Source organism: Exophiala aquamarina (assembly GCF_000709125.1).
Source record: "Exophiala aquamarina CBS 119918 chromosome Unknown aczIA-supercont1.5, whole genome shotgun sequence".
Taxonomy (NCBI): Eukaryota; Fungi; Ascomycota; class Eurotiomycetes; order Chaetothyriales; family Herpotrichiellaceae; genus Exophiala; species Exophiala aquamarina.
The window spans coordinates 644,464-657,669 of NW_013550583.1; the positions used below are offsets into that span (position 1 = coordinate 644,464).

Here is a 13,206-nt window from a genome sequence, read left to right on the forward strand (position 1 = left end):
TTTGCAGTGAAATCCAGACTCGTAAAACATCGAGGGGAATCTCATCTCCGTCCAAGCCGTCCAAGCCGTCCAACACATCCGAAGGACTTTGAAGGAAAGATCTAGATCCAGGCTCGCACGGATGCATCGGCGCAAAATCTTCGTCAAAGTTGACATGGGGGAGGCATATGGAAAATTTGTGTGTGGCCCAGATGAAGAGATATTACCCTTCATAGACCATGCCAACGTGGCGTGTGGGTTTCAGTATGATGATAAGAAGTTCATGTAAACCACTTAGAATGAGCTAACATCTTCCCAGCGCCGGAGATCCTTCCATTATGGCGAAAACGGCCGCTCTATGCAAATTGCATGGCGTTCTGGCAGGAGCACACCCGGGACTGCCTGATATCCAAGGATTTGGTCGGCGCGAGATGGATCTTTCGCTCGAGGAGCACACGGCCAACACAGTATACCAAGTCAGCGCTCTGCAAGGGTTTTTTCAACGACAGGGCCTCACGCTGCACCATGTGAAGCCGCATGGTAAACTCTACGGCATGATGGTGCGCGACCTGGACATCGCACGTGCGGTTTGGGCCGGCGTGCCTAAAGGTGTCAAAGTCTTCGGACTTGCAGGTACACATATGGAGACGGCCGCCTTAGAAGCCGGGCTGGAATTTTGGGCAGAATACTACGCCGATGTCAAGTATCGCGCGGACAGTACCTTAATAGTGGACCGCATAAAGAAGCCATGGGATTTGGACGACCTCAAAGCGCATGTCAAACAACAGTGCGAAGAGAGCAAGGCCACCGCCGTGACCGGTGAGGTGATCGACCTCCCAGTCAAGGCTTATCCGGTCACCATATGCTGTCACTCGGACGCGCCCGGCTGTTTGGAGGTGATCAAGGCGACTCGGGTCATTGTGGATGAGGTCAATAGAAGCAACGGGCTGTAGAAAGGTCATCTTGTGGAACTACGTGCGGTGAGTGGGTGACTAACAACGGCATCGCTGAGGTTTTGTCTGCTCTAAATTAGGCTCTAACAATTGTACTTGCTTTCGTTGCTCTGAGTATCTAGGCCAGAGTAAAATTGAACAACCATGTTAGCACTCTGACCACGACCGGTCGAATAGACCGAGTTATTTGTGCCTGAATCATTTGGGTGGAATACCGTGTCCTCCATGTTGGAGGGATTCGGAGCCGCTCGGTTGACCCTTTTGGTGACATCATGGAGAAGTCCGGGTCCTCCTTATCTCCGGTTGACAAGCCGCGATTCGCATTTCTGTAAATGTCGATGAAAGCTCAGCGCTGATTTACGCCATCCTGCCATCGAACATGGTAATTTTCGAGGTCCGACCCCACAGGGTCATTGATTGATTATGTGTTGGCGCCAAGGTTTGACTAGCGTGCAATAAAACACTGACCACGTGACACGCTAGTGAGGGCTGATATACGAGGATCCAGAAACTCGATATATTACCAATATATTGAAAACAACAGGCTATGTTTAGACACTCACGGAATAACCTTATTGATGGGGAAATGCCCTCATACATGTCACCCGCTTAGTAAATATCTATATATACTAGAACAGACACCATAGTTGGGACAGAAAAACAGAGATTTCATACACCCCGAGTTGACCCTGAAGTGTCGTCCTAAAGCGGACTAACCCAGTCACGCCAACATTATGTCATACTCGATCCCTGCTGGTGGAAGCCAGCTATACAGGGGGTGCTGTAGGAACTGCCTTTCCTGTTTGACCTATAGAGCTTTTCTCTATTCTGTCCTCACCCTCAAGATGGATTGCCCGATGTCGCTGGTGGCCCTGGCCTTGCCGCATTACGCCCGAGCTCGTCCCGCAGATATACTGTAAATCTGCGGGAACGGTTCTATCTATCGCCAAGTCACAGGAGCGTCAGTGAGTGAGGAGTCTGAATAGACGATGATCCAGTGGCTGTGACTGTGGCAGTGTTGAGGATAAGACATCAGGTTTTGCGTCGACGAGGCTCTATCAAAGGTTAGCCTCATCGACGGCGGCTTCATAATGGCAACAGCAGTCACAATTTGTGCGGAAGAACGAGGACAGTTGGAAACGACCGACGGTGAAGTATACACGAGGAGAGGGGATGGAAGACTACATGTAGCCCGAGGCACAAAAAATTTAAAAGGGAAAATTCCTGATGATGAAAAGACGGAGATTTCCTCACGAAACGCGTTAAATTTTAGGTAGGCTAATTTTACCCCTGCGGGTCCCAGAAGGAGACACATTTAAGTGACAGAGCTTTCCTGTATGTAATGATCTAATATATGCCTCTTCTTTCCCGGGCATAGGAGGCTCCCTCCATACGTTCGTTTTTACTACGTCAAAGCAGGATCGCCAAACTCCGAGTCCCTTCATTGAGTTCTCCATCGTTCCCGTCTTCTTAAACGGTCATGTCGTCATCGTCAACGGCTTCGTAGACCGAACCTAGGATAGCGACTATGGCAAGCTGGTTCATTGGGATGATCACCCCGATGCGTTCACCTGGATGACCACTCGACGGCAGTTTCTACCAGCTGAAGCCTTGCTCATACTCGAAGCTCAAGCGCGTCTGTTAGATTTCCTCGTCCAGTGTTGCACCCAAATCCTCCATGATATACCTGTGCCTGTGCTGACGGTGACTCTTACCCGGTCCAACGTGAGCCTCCTTCAAAGTCCGAAAATATCGTGACTGGACAAATGTCCCTGGCAGTCATGGCACAGGAAATGCCTCATACAGTCCCGTCCAATCTGGCTATGTCGAGGTTAGCATCTCTACTCGATGCCGCGGCCGTTGCGGCGCAGGATCATCTCTGGTCGCTCCGCGAAGATCCGAGGTATTTTCTCCAGTGTGTCCTCGACCACAGAGGACATCGTCAGGAGTTGCTCCCTGACACGGATGGCCACCAACATCCGATTTTCCAACCGCACCGTGAAGACGTGTTTTGGCACGAGTTATCGGCGGTGTTGTTGCTAAATCTTATTTCCGGCTTGAAATGATCGCAAATCCCCCCGACAAAGAGCTTCCCGAGGACTACATTGATGCCCTGTTCAAGTTCCGGTACTTTGTCACTCGAACTGCCAAAGAACCACTTGCAATCCTCAAGATGAATGTGGTCGCCTCATCACCCTTTCGCCACCTTTTCGTCCACAAACCGCCAGACCATCCCAGCTCGCCGGTGATTCACGTGTGATCGAAGGGACTAAAAATAGGGTGTGTCGAAGGTCGTCTCCTGTGGCTCGTTCAAACAACATGGGATGACGGCTGAGACCCCTTCTTCCTTGGGATGCCTCTGCCCGTCGACGAACTGCAGAGGTTGCTCGACAAGGAGCTAACGGCAATAAATATGATCACCGAAAACGTCAGCGGTACCATTGGAGACCTAGCCATCGTCTGTGAATGTCTACGACAGATTGACCACTATCAACCGTGGGCAGTTGGCTTTGAGGAACTTATGGTCGAGAAAAAGAGCGGCATAAAAGAGGTCTACATGAAGACTTCCCAACCATGGGCGGGTATGTGCGGTGCTTTGAGGGAGCAAACCGCGAGTTCAACCAGGACAACAGTACGCTTAGGCAAACCAACGGATCAATATTTGACTACCCCGTATGGAAGCGGAGGATGAAGGGGAACACAGAAATCATTCGGCGGTCGGAGGCTAAATCTGGATGCTTCCTGGTCAGCCCTCGACGCACGAATGAGCAGAGAAGCATGGGACCTCGCAGGAACCGGAGTCAGAAGCCTGCTTACTCAATCACGCATCTTGCAAGGTACACCCCAATGGTCCGAGTCAGAAATGTACTTTCAGCTCCAGTCCCAGACCCCGCGGACATTATCCGGGGTCAGGAAAGGGGTTCTAACATCAAAGATAAAGACTCGAGGGGCCCCTTTTACGCACTCAGGCCAAACCCTACCGTTGAGCCTGGGCAGACCCGACCTATCCCCAGCCGACCTTTGCTGTGGACAACCGTGCATTGAAAGTGTTCCGGAAGTTGTTATTCAACCCTTCGATTACTGCAATGCGGGTTGAAGCGGTGTGGACTGATTTTGTGCACGCAATGGCATCTATCGGGTTTGCCGCCGAGAAATTGTATGGGTCCGTGTGGCACTTTACACCTCTTAGGCTAGATGTCGAGCGAAGCATCCAATTCCACGAACCTCACCCATCCGGGAAGATACCTTTCACAACGGCGCGCAGACACGGGAGTGGATTAAACAGAGCATATGGCTGGCATGGTGGGATATTTGCTCTACAGGAGAAATCTGCTGCAATACCGCTCAATCCCGATGCCGCCCTGACCTGAACCTCGAGCGCTTCTACGGGCCATTGCCAATCAGATACGGGGCCACGTCAAGGTGCGATGCTGAACAAGATTACTCTGTACGCGAGAACTGCCCCGGGAGCTTGCGCACCTCTAGCTAGAGAATGGTGTCCCAGTCATCAATCGAAAGGGAGACGGTGTTTGGTATCACGTCTCACTGCAAGGACGGCGTTATTGCCATGCCGCTGAGCAGGTGGTAATCTGAGCTTGCGTGATGCTTCTAGCAACATCAAAAGCGGCCGAAATTCGGAAATTCAGGGAATATTGTTTGAGAGTTGACAGCACGGAGTTCCGATGGCATTTCGACTCGCGAGCGCGTCTAGGCCGGGTCAGGACATTGTGGCCACAAGGACATTACAAGTGTTCCTCGCACCACGTCTCCATAGCCATGACGAGGTCCGCTTTCCTTGATGGAGGCATTCCTATGATGGTCGTCGAGAGAGTGGCTCCTCTAGGCTGTCTGCGGGGCTTCTTCGGCAGATCGATGCCGTTTGTGGGAGCACCGGATGTGCCTTTATAGTTGTACTCCGCAAACTTGACCACCTCAGTGTGACCGTGGAGTATAAAGCTTAAAGGAGCTGGTTAGCCTCCGTCCATTGCCCACGACTGATGGATTCAGCAAGATCTCCGCGCCCTGGAGTTGGAAGTCTTCATTTATTGGCAACCGTTTTCAGGGTTAAGGGTATGAGAGACTCGAATCTAAGCCACATTCGCTCATAGTCTTTTTCTCGGAGAACACACTCGGCAATTGAAAATGGCCGTCGTGACGGGGGGGGGCATCTACCTACACTTCTCCAGGTTGCTCTAACCGACTAGTCAGTAAGTTGGCTAGACTTGGTTGTGAGATTATTGATGCACGACTTCCATCCACCAGCCTGCACCCCGTTCTACAACCCAACATTGCACGACTCATGATTATGGGGCTGATCAACATGCAGACGCCGTGAGTGCATCTGACCTATTTTCCCCTCCCGGGCGGGCATTATAAATGTCTGTCCTCGGCGCCGAGCAGGTTACCACACTTTGTGAAGATGTCAGCGTGGTGAGCGCGACTGTCAATATGGCTTGTCAATATCTCCCTCTGCTTCTGGGGTGCCTTCTCTCAACCCCATTGACAAGTTGTGCGGTGGTGGCTCGACAGGCCACCGTGCCTACGGTGCAGATCAAGAATGGAACCTATGAAGGAGCCCATCACGAAAATTACAATCAAGATTTCTTCTTGGGAATGCCCTACGCGCAGCCGCCCGTGGAAGATCTTCGATTAAGGAACCCACAACCATTGAACACCACCTGGACGGAACCCCGGAATGCGACCCAGTATTCCCTTGCTTGTTACGGCTATGGCGGTGATGACTGGGTTTTGGGAAATCCCGTGAGCGAGGACTGCTTGACCATCAACGTTGTTCGCCCCGCAGGCGTGGATGCTGGCGCGCAGCTCCCCGTCGGTGTCTGGATCCACGGTGGTGGAGGATTCATGGGAAGCAGCCTCGATCCCCGGTACAATTTGAGCTTCATCGTTCAGCAGTCAGTTGATATGGGGAAGCCGTTCATCGGTGTCAGCCTCAACTACCGTCTTCATGCCTTTGGCTATCTCTTCGGCACTGCTGTTCTCGAGGCGGGGATCGCCAACTTGGGCTACAAAGATCAGCGGTTGGCGTTGCACTGGGTCCAAGAGAACATTGGCGCTTTCGGCGGCGACCCGAAAAAGGTGACCATCTGGGGTGAGAGCGCCGGAGCCTTCAGTGTCGGGGTTCAATTGCTTGCGTACGGAGGACGGGACGACGGGCTCTTTCGAAGCGCCATCCAAGAAAGCGGAGCCATGGTGAGCTCAGGTCCGTATGGGAATGCCTCGGCCTGGGATGTCTACTACAACAACATTACTCGAGCCACCAATTGCAGTGGAGCCTCTGATACCCTGGCATGCCTTCGCACGGTCCCCGTCGACGTTCTGAGTGCCGTGTTCAACAGCAGTGTCACCGCCCAAGTCCCGTATTGGGGACAACAGATTGACGGAGATCTGATCCAATATTCGGGGGCCCAGCATCTGTTGAACGGCGCCGTGGTCCCCGTCCCCTTGCTCCATGGTGCCAACTTCGACGAAGGAACCGCATTTGGTGTCCCGGGAATCAACACAACAGACCAGTTCATCGCCAGCGTGATGACACGTGGGCCGGACAATGCCACCGCTCAGACCATCGGCGCCCTGTACCCAGACATCCCCGCGATTGGCATACCTGCTACGTTAGTTGGTCGTCCATCCGGCTTGTTTGCATCCTTGGGGGCGCAGTGGAAGCGATCAGCAGCATTTGGTGGTGATTACCTGATGCATGCCCCTCGCCGAGCGACCTCTCATGCTTGGGCCAAAAACAATCTCACGTCCTGGAGCTACAACTTCAACGTTCGCGTGAACGGGGTACCCCCCGAGGTCGGCGCGACGCACTTTCAAGAGGTTGCATTTGTGTTCCACAATACCGAAGGGATAGGCTATCAGAACGTCGTCGCGAAGAACCCGTTTGAAGGCCAGCCCGAAACCTTTTTCCAGCTGGCCGATATCATGTCGCGCATGTGGATCAGCTTCATCGTCGACACCAATCCTAACTATAGCAATGGTAAGAGTCCCTGTTCCGGGATCGGTTCGCGTGTGAGTGCTTACCAGTTGATCTAGAAACGAGCATTCAGTGGCCAAAGTACACTCTCGACGATCAGCAAAACTTGGTGTTTGATGTGAATGCGACCGATCTGGTCTATGTTCAGCCAGATTACTACCGGGCTGAAGGGATGCAGTACATCATTGACCGCTTGGCCACCGTTTTCGGTCGGTGATCCAGGCTGGTCAACCTCAAGCATATGTGTTCGGACGCTGTCGATTTGATGCCTAGATAATACATAGCGGGCGCCGACGGGGCGTCCGGTCTCCTTTCGCGCGATAGCTTCGATCGCACCTTGAAAAGCGGCAGGCTCCAATGTGTCTAAGTTTAATGTGAAGCCATGTCCAGAATCTCGTTTCCAATATGAATTCCAGCATAGTGATTAGTAAAGCTCAGTCTTTCGCCCAGCCTGGTGCGTAGCTAGCTCTCTACAAGATCATTGCGAATTTCCAGCCCTGCGTTTAGGCACATACTGGCTACAGTATGCACCGGGTTTGGTAGCGTGGGCCGATCTTGTGCTCGCGGCTCGATCGTTAGCGACGGTGGCTAGCAAAGCCATGCGCCCGACTACGAGATCGCTGTCAGCAAAGGTTGGAAGCGATATCCAGTAGATTTTACCGCACTCTACTATCTTCAATTGTCGTGCTTGATTTATCGACACGGACATCTGATCTTTAGTTGGGCACTAACTCAACCTAGTCGGATCATTTAGCACCACAGCTGCCCGAGCTTCCTCCAATGATGGCCAAGTGCTATCTCATCGTTCAGCTTGATCTATGCACAACGCTTGGCTATCAAGTGAGGAGCACCGACCGCCATGTGCGATGGTAACCGACACCACCGCAGAAACGCGATGCGAACGACCGGATTGTCACTTGCTTCTACATCAAGTTCGGCTACGGTGACCCGATCATCCAAAGAATAACGTGCACGATGACATGAGCGGCGCGTTGGATGAAGCTGCCCTGAAAGGATCTTACAACACGGAAACGCTAATTGCAGGTGAGCCTTGCCAGCGTCCATAAGTTATGAGTGGAAAGCCATTGACCCGGACAGAATGGGCGTCAATGACCTTGCGCCCTCGTCATGACTCCAGGTCAAGATGCGCAACGTCGGGAACGAGGGGAGCAGCGTGGAGAAGCAACCGCGCAAGTATCTGGAGATTAATCTGATCCTGATCCCCAGCTTGCTGGACCTTGTTGACATATGGCGAAGTGAGTCAAGCGGACTCGGGGGGAGGGATTGTCGACTTTGTGCCCACATTGTGATTGCTCCCCAGCTTCTAGTCGGTGGCACACCGTGATCCTTCGGGATGAGAGTCGACTGGATGATCTACGTGCACTACTGCAAGATCTTCGAACTCACCCAGCAATGCGGGTATAGGACACATAGATAGAAAAGGCTCTACAATATCCGACTGCCAGCGATCCAAAGGTGACTATTGATAGCGCAAGGCATTACACTTATGGCTGCATTGAGTTACTAGAGATCATAGAACGATACGGGAGGCTATCTGGGCTAAGGGGCTGGTATCTATGAGTAAGACTCAGCACCTATCTATCCAGCTAGCTAGTGCATTCTTGGCGCCAAGGCTAGATAACGCTATGATAAGCCCAGAGCTTAACAACCAAACAGGCAACAGCCCCACGGCCTAAGGCAGAGAGCTACTGCTAGTGGTAGATCTTCCTCCACACACGTGCGCCAAGCATTACCTGAACGCTGGAGTGCAAGACAGAAATGCCCTCGCTCAGGTTCCATCAATTGTCTTACATCCACACACATCGATCACCTTAATCTTGATTATCTGTTGCCTCTTGTCACTCACCTTCGCGTATGTCGCCTTGGTGTCAATACTTTCCCGGATCGACGCACCCCACGTCATGCTGAAGATCTGATTGGTCTTGGAAATATATCGCCGAGTCGCTCAAAGTCGACGCCTCTTTGTTCACCTCCCACGCTGTCAACCACCGCCGCCTGCCATCACAGTCACGTCGACTGTTTGTCTCAACGGCAACATGCGGCTGCTGCTCCCGACCTCGACGACATAGGCCCCGGCGCCGAGGCGCCACTCCTGCGCCTGAACGTCCCACACGCTCAGGTCCCTGCGCGTCAGCGCGAAGGTCACCCTTACCGTCGCGCCGGGCGCCACCTCGACCTTCTCAAAGCCGCGCAGCTGCCGCCCGACCGGCGCCTTTTGAGTTGGGATGTTGACCGTGCTGTTCGGGATGGTCACGTACACCTGTGCGACCTCTTTCGCCGTCACGTTTCCCGCGTTATGCACGTCCGCCGCCACCATCAGCACCATGTCCCATAGGTCCGCGCGCCCTCCCTGTCGAACGGCGCCCGTCGGGAACGCAGGAATAGTGACGTTGTCACCGCCGCTGCTAGCCACCGCTGCGACACTGATCCCCGAGTACTCAAACGTCGTGTATGTCATGCCAAAGCCGAACTCATACCGCGGCTCGATGCCCAGCGCGTCAAAGTACCGGTAATCGACGAGGCCGCCCTCGGCAAAGGTGTCCTGTGGGAACCAGTTGTAGCCGCCATCGCGGCCCTTGGTCGAGTTGGCGATCGCCCCGTAGTCCTCGAAGCGCTTGGCTACCGTGTACGGCAGCTTGCCGCTGGGACTCTCCTGGCCGGACAACACGCGTACTAGGGCGCGCCCGCTATCCTGGCCCGGCAGGTGCGCGTACAGAATGGCAGTGACGTTGGGGTGGTCGACGAAGCCGTCCACCAGGCGGATGCCCGCGTTGTGGATAACCACGATGGTGTTGGCGCACTGGTCCGCGATGTTGTTGACCAGCGTGTCCGAGAAGCTGTCCGCCAGGCCCGGCCGGTCCTGGCCCTCGGTGGCCCAAGCGTTGATGAAGACCAGACATGCGTCGGTCACGGCCGAGGACGTAGATGTGCCGTTGATGTTCTGCAGGTCCCACAGCATCATCACGTCGTTGTCGTACGCATACTCAGCCAGCGCATCAAGAGGCGCCGAAATGTACCAGGGCGTGACACTACCGGAGCCGCCGCCGGATATGAGCGTCCCCTTGTCCGCGATCTGGAGCAGCGGAGGACAGTTGGCAGGGATGCCGAAGCCGCAGATAAGGGCGTTGAGATCGGCCGACGTCGCGCCAAGTGACCACGCGGAAAAGCCTGCTGCTGCAGGATTGGGCTTACCTGGGTTGTTGTCTGCGGCTACCGTGGCTGAGTATCCGTACACGCTCAGCATGCGTGGAGACTGGAGCGGGAGCGCCGAGTTAGTGTTCTTGACCAGCACGTAGCCCTCGACGGCGGATTGGAGGTGGAGCCACTTCGCACTGGGGTCCCGAGCGTCGACTACGTCATGAGGGTCCTGAAGGGCCTGGGGCATCCCCTTGCCAGGACTGGTGAAATCAGAAGCCGGGTCATCCTGCGCCATCTGGTACCACGTGGCAACGATGCGCGAAGCCATGTCGTCCACTCGGCTTTCGGGCACGGAGCCGTTGTTCACGGCTTGTGTTAGGTTACCTGCCCAGTACGTCAGACCAGACGGCATGACCATGTCCAGGCCGGCGAGAGCGGATGCGACGCCGGAGTGCTGCGCGAACCAATCCGACACGACGAAGCCGGAAAAGCCCAGCTCGGTCTTGAGTAGACCGTTCTGCGAAGCGGCATTCTGACAACCATACGAATTGTTAATGCGGTTGTAGGAGCACATGATGGAGCCGGTGCCGGCGTGGACGGCGTCAGCAAAGGGCCACAGATAGAGCTCGTGCATGGTACGGTCATCGATGTTGGAGGAGGTTGACTCGATGGTCTGGTTGGTCTGGGGGTCTTCAGTCGGGTTCCGGTAGAGTTCTTGCTCGTTCCCAATGAAATGCTGAGAGAAACGGTAAGAACGGTCACTTCAAAAAGCGACGTTTGTCAAAGAGAGAAAATTGTTACCTTGGTGCAAGCAATGACGCCTTTTTCCTGCACTCCTCTGACCGTCGGGTCCACAAGGGCGCCACTCAGGTATGGGTCATTGGAGAAGGCCTCCCAATTGCGCCCGCCGGCCGCAACTCGACCTAAAGGACCGACAACAGGGCCGAGCATAACGTTAACTCCTTTCTTCCGGAACTCGAAACCCATGGCGAGCCCTCGCTGGTAGGCTAACTCCCTGTTCCAACTGTGCATGACAATCGTCGATTAGCGCGGGTTCTCCGTCCATAGTCGAACGAGACAAGCCTACCTTGCTCCAACATGGATTCCGCTGGCAAACCCACTCACAAAATCGGATGCTCTCACACCCTGCCCGTTGTCTGTCAAGCACATTCCAGGGAAGCCAACGCGCTCAATCGGCGGTATATTTCCTGAGCAGCCGTTGGCGAGTTGCACGCCGCCGGTGAGGTTCACCCTCTCCTCTAAGCTCAGCTGTGCGACAAAGACACTGGCCTTCTCGTAGGCCGCAGCCCAGCTTCCGGTCCCAGAATGGATCAGCGCGGGGATCCATGGTGACTGTCCATAGAAGAAGGTATCGTTTGTGATATCTTGCTGGGCACTACACAGGGGCAGAGAGAAGATACTGAGGGACAAATAGAGCAGAGCGGATGTTAGAGGAGACATTGTTGGTTTTCTTTTGCCGACGCAGCACTCGGATACTGAAATCACGCTGCCACTCAGCTCTGGAAGAAAATACTTTTGCCGTTGCAGGATCCAAAGTATATAATTCCACGAGCATGCGAGAAGGATATACTCCAGACGCACGCCGTGATGCTACGCTGAAGATCCCGCAACCTTGACCCGATGCAATGGAGCTCCAACTTGTCCCTCGACGTCACTAGCACAGCACAGCACAGCATCCCGCCTGCTCGGTAGTTCGACCAAGCCTGGCGCGAGTCATGAGGCGCATGACTGTGACGGTGCTAGAAGCAACTTTGCCCGCAACCTCACCCCGCCGACGGTCTCCTCTGCTAGGGGTTTGTTAGGTTCTGAATGGCCGCCGCAAAAGTAACACCGAGAGCTTGGCCCCCCACCAAGCCTCAAGCGGGCAGCCACCCGGGCATGGGGCGCAAGGCACACCTTGCATGCTTTGCTTCGTATTGCATATCTGGACGACATGCAAGTCGGGGCAGGGGGGGGGGAGTTGCTGGCTCGTGTGGAGAAAGCTGGTAGTCAGGAAAGTGGGGAACTCGGCAAACTCTTTGCGCGCAGAATTATGTCCTAGTTATGTTGCATTGAGTGTAGCCCCGTTCTGTGAGCATTGTGAGGGTTTGTGGCAGTTCGGCGGTGTTTTGCGGGGTCAATTTGACCGACTGGTTGTATTTGTATTAAGCGATACCCTTATTGGCTTTAGTCAGCCCGCATCCGAGGTATGCTCTCAACCAGCTTCTTGCTCAATGCAAGTGTGCACTCTCGCACCAAGACTGCCCTTGACAGCCCTTGCTGTCCTATTGCCTGCGCATTCATTGCTATACCTCTTAAATTTCTGCAGTGGAATGTCGAATGGTGCCAACTTTATACAGATCCGCTCCATGCCGTTCCTACTCTCTTTGGCCTTAGCGTTGACCTTGGAACATATTGCTCCAAGTTGCTTGTACGACCTGCGGGTCTGTCTCACGGTAGGCGTACTCGCGGAGTGTCGCGATGGATCGAATTTGCTCGACGGCGTCCAAAGGCATCTTCGCTGCACCGACGGAGAAAGGCACGTAATACCCGGAGGACCGGTGGATTTCAAGAGCTGGACCTAAAGCATTCTGCGAATGTCGCCTCGATAGACCCCGGTCACTCACTTTCAAAACTATATGACCTAGGGCTTAAGGTAATGGCTAATCTGGATCGCAACTTTATACCGGCAACTGTTCTAGTAGAACACCTTCGAAACCAAGGCTTTCAAAGTATCGGATCCAAAAGAGCCCGGTTTCCCTTGGAGGGCAGCCTCGAGATCGGCGACTGCGAAGGACTAACCAAGTGGAAGGTGTAGGTGCTAATGCTTTTCCTAGAAGGATCTAGGGCGCTGCCTACGGCTTGTTTCAAGCTTACCGTAACTGAGGTAAACCGTCTGCAGGCTTCCGCTGCTTGCACAGCATTCACTTCATTTATGCAGTAGGTTCCCATGTGCCTTGGCAACGGTGATGTTAAAAATAGTTGCCGTAACCACGTAATATCCTAAAATACTCTAGGGTATAAACTAGTCTACTTAACATTGAAGAACATCTTCAAAGGGAATAAACGCATTTGCATGGAAGCTCAAGAAAACCCAAGAGCTTAAGCAGAAGTTCTATA

At 53.8% G+C, this 13,206-nt stretch overlaps 6 protein-coding genes across 6 annotated transcripts; 5 read left to right on the forward strand and 1 right to left on the reverse strand.

Annotated features, from left to right (window-relative positions):
* Window positions 1–317: 317 nt before the first annotated feature.
* A1O9_06894 (lactam utilization protein lamB) lies at window positions 318–932 on the forward strand (the record flags this gene model as incomplete). The annotated part of the gene is made up of 1 exon (XM_013403841.1): window positions 318–932. The coding sequence occupies one exon, from the start codon at window positions 318–320 to the stop codon at window positions 930–932; it is 615 nt and encodes a 204-aa protein (XP_013259295.1).
* Window positions 933–2,713: 1,781 nt separating this feature from the next.
* Window positions 2,714–3,192, forward strand: A1O9_06895 (uncharacterized protein; the record flags this gene model as incomplete). Its single annotated transcript, XM_013403842.1, has 2 exons — window positions 2,714–2,835; window positions 2,937–3,192. The coding sequence occupies 2 exons, from the start codon at window positions 2,714–2,716 to the stop codon at window positions 3,190–3,192; spliced, it is 378 nt and encodes a 125-aa protein (XP_013259296.1).
* Window positions 3,193–3,285: 93 nt separating this feature from the next.
* Window positions 3,286–3,624, forward strand: A1O9_06896 (uncharacterized protein; the record flags this gene model as incomplete). Its single annotated transcript, XM_013403843.1, has 1 exon — window positions 3,286–3,624. The coding sequence occupies one exon, from the start codon at window positions 3,286–3,288 to the stop codon at window positions 3,622–3,624; it is 339 nt and encodes a 112-aa protein (XP_013259297.1).
* Window positions 3,625–4,057: 433 nt separating this feature from the next.
* Window positions 4,058–4,303, forward strand: A1O9_06897 (uncharacterized protein; the record flags this gene model as incomplete). The annotated part of the gene is made up of 1 exon (XM_013403844.1): window positions 4,058–4,303. The coding sequence occupies one exon, from the start codon at window positions 4,058–4,060 to the stop codon at window positions 4,301–4,303; it is 246 nt and encodes an 81-aa protein (XP_013259298.1).
* Window positions 4,304–5,309: 1,006 nt separating this feature from the next.
* A1O9_06898 (triacylglycerol lipase) lies at window positions 5,310–7,144 on the forward strand (the record flags this gene model as incomplete). Its single annotated transcript, XM_013403845.1, has 2 exons — window positions 5,310–6,930; window positions 6,987–7,144. 2 exons carry the CDS (start codon window positions 5,310–5,312, stop codon window positions 7,142–7,144), a joined length of 1,779 nt encoding a protein of 592 aa, XP_013259299.1.
* Window positions 7,145–8,929: 1,785 nt separating this feature from the next.
* A1O9_06899 (beta-glucosidase) lies at window positions 8,930–11,547 on the reverse strand (the record flags this gene model as incomplete). The annotated part of the gene is made up of 3 exons (XM_013403846.1): window positions 8,930–10,822; window positions 10,888–11,110; window positions 11,174–11,547. 3 exons carry the CDS (start codon window positions 11,545–11,547, stop codon window positions 8,930–8,932), a joined length of 2,490 nt encoding a protein of 829 aa, XP_013259300.1.
* Between the last annotated feature and the right edge of the window lie 1,659 nt (window positions 11,548–13,206).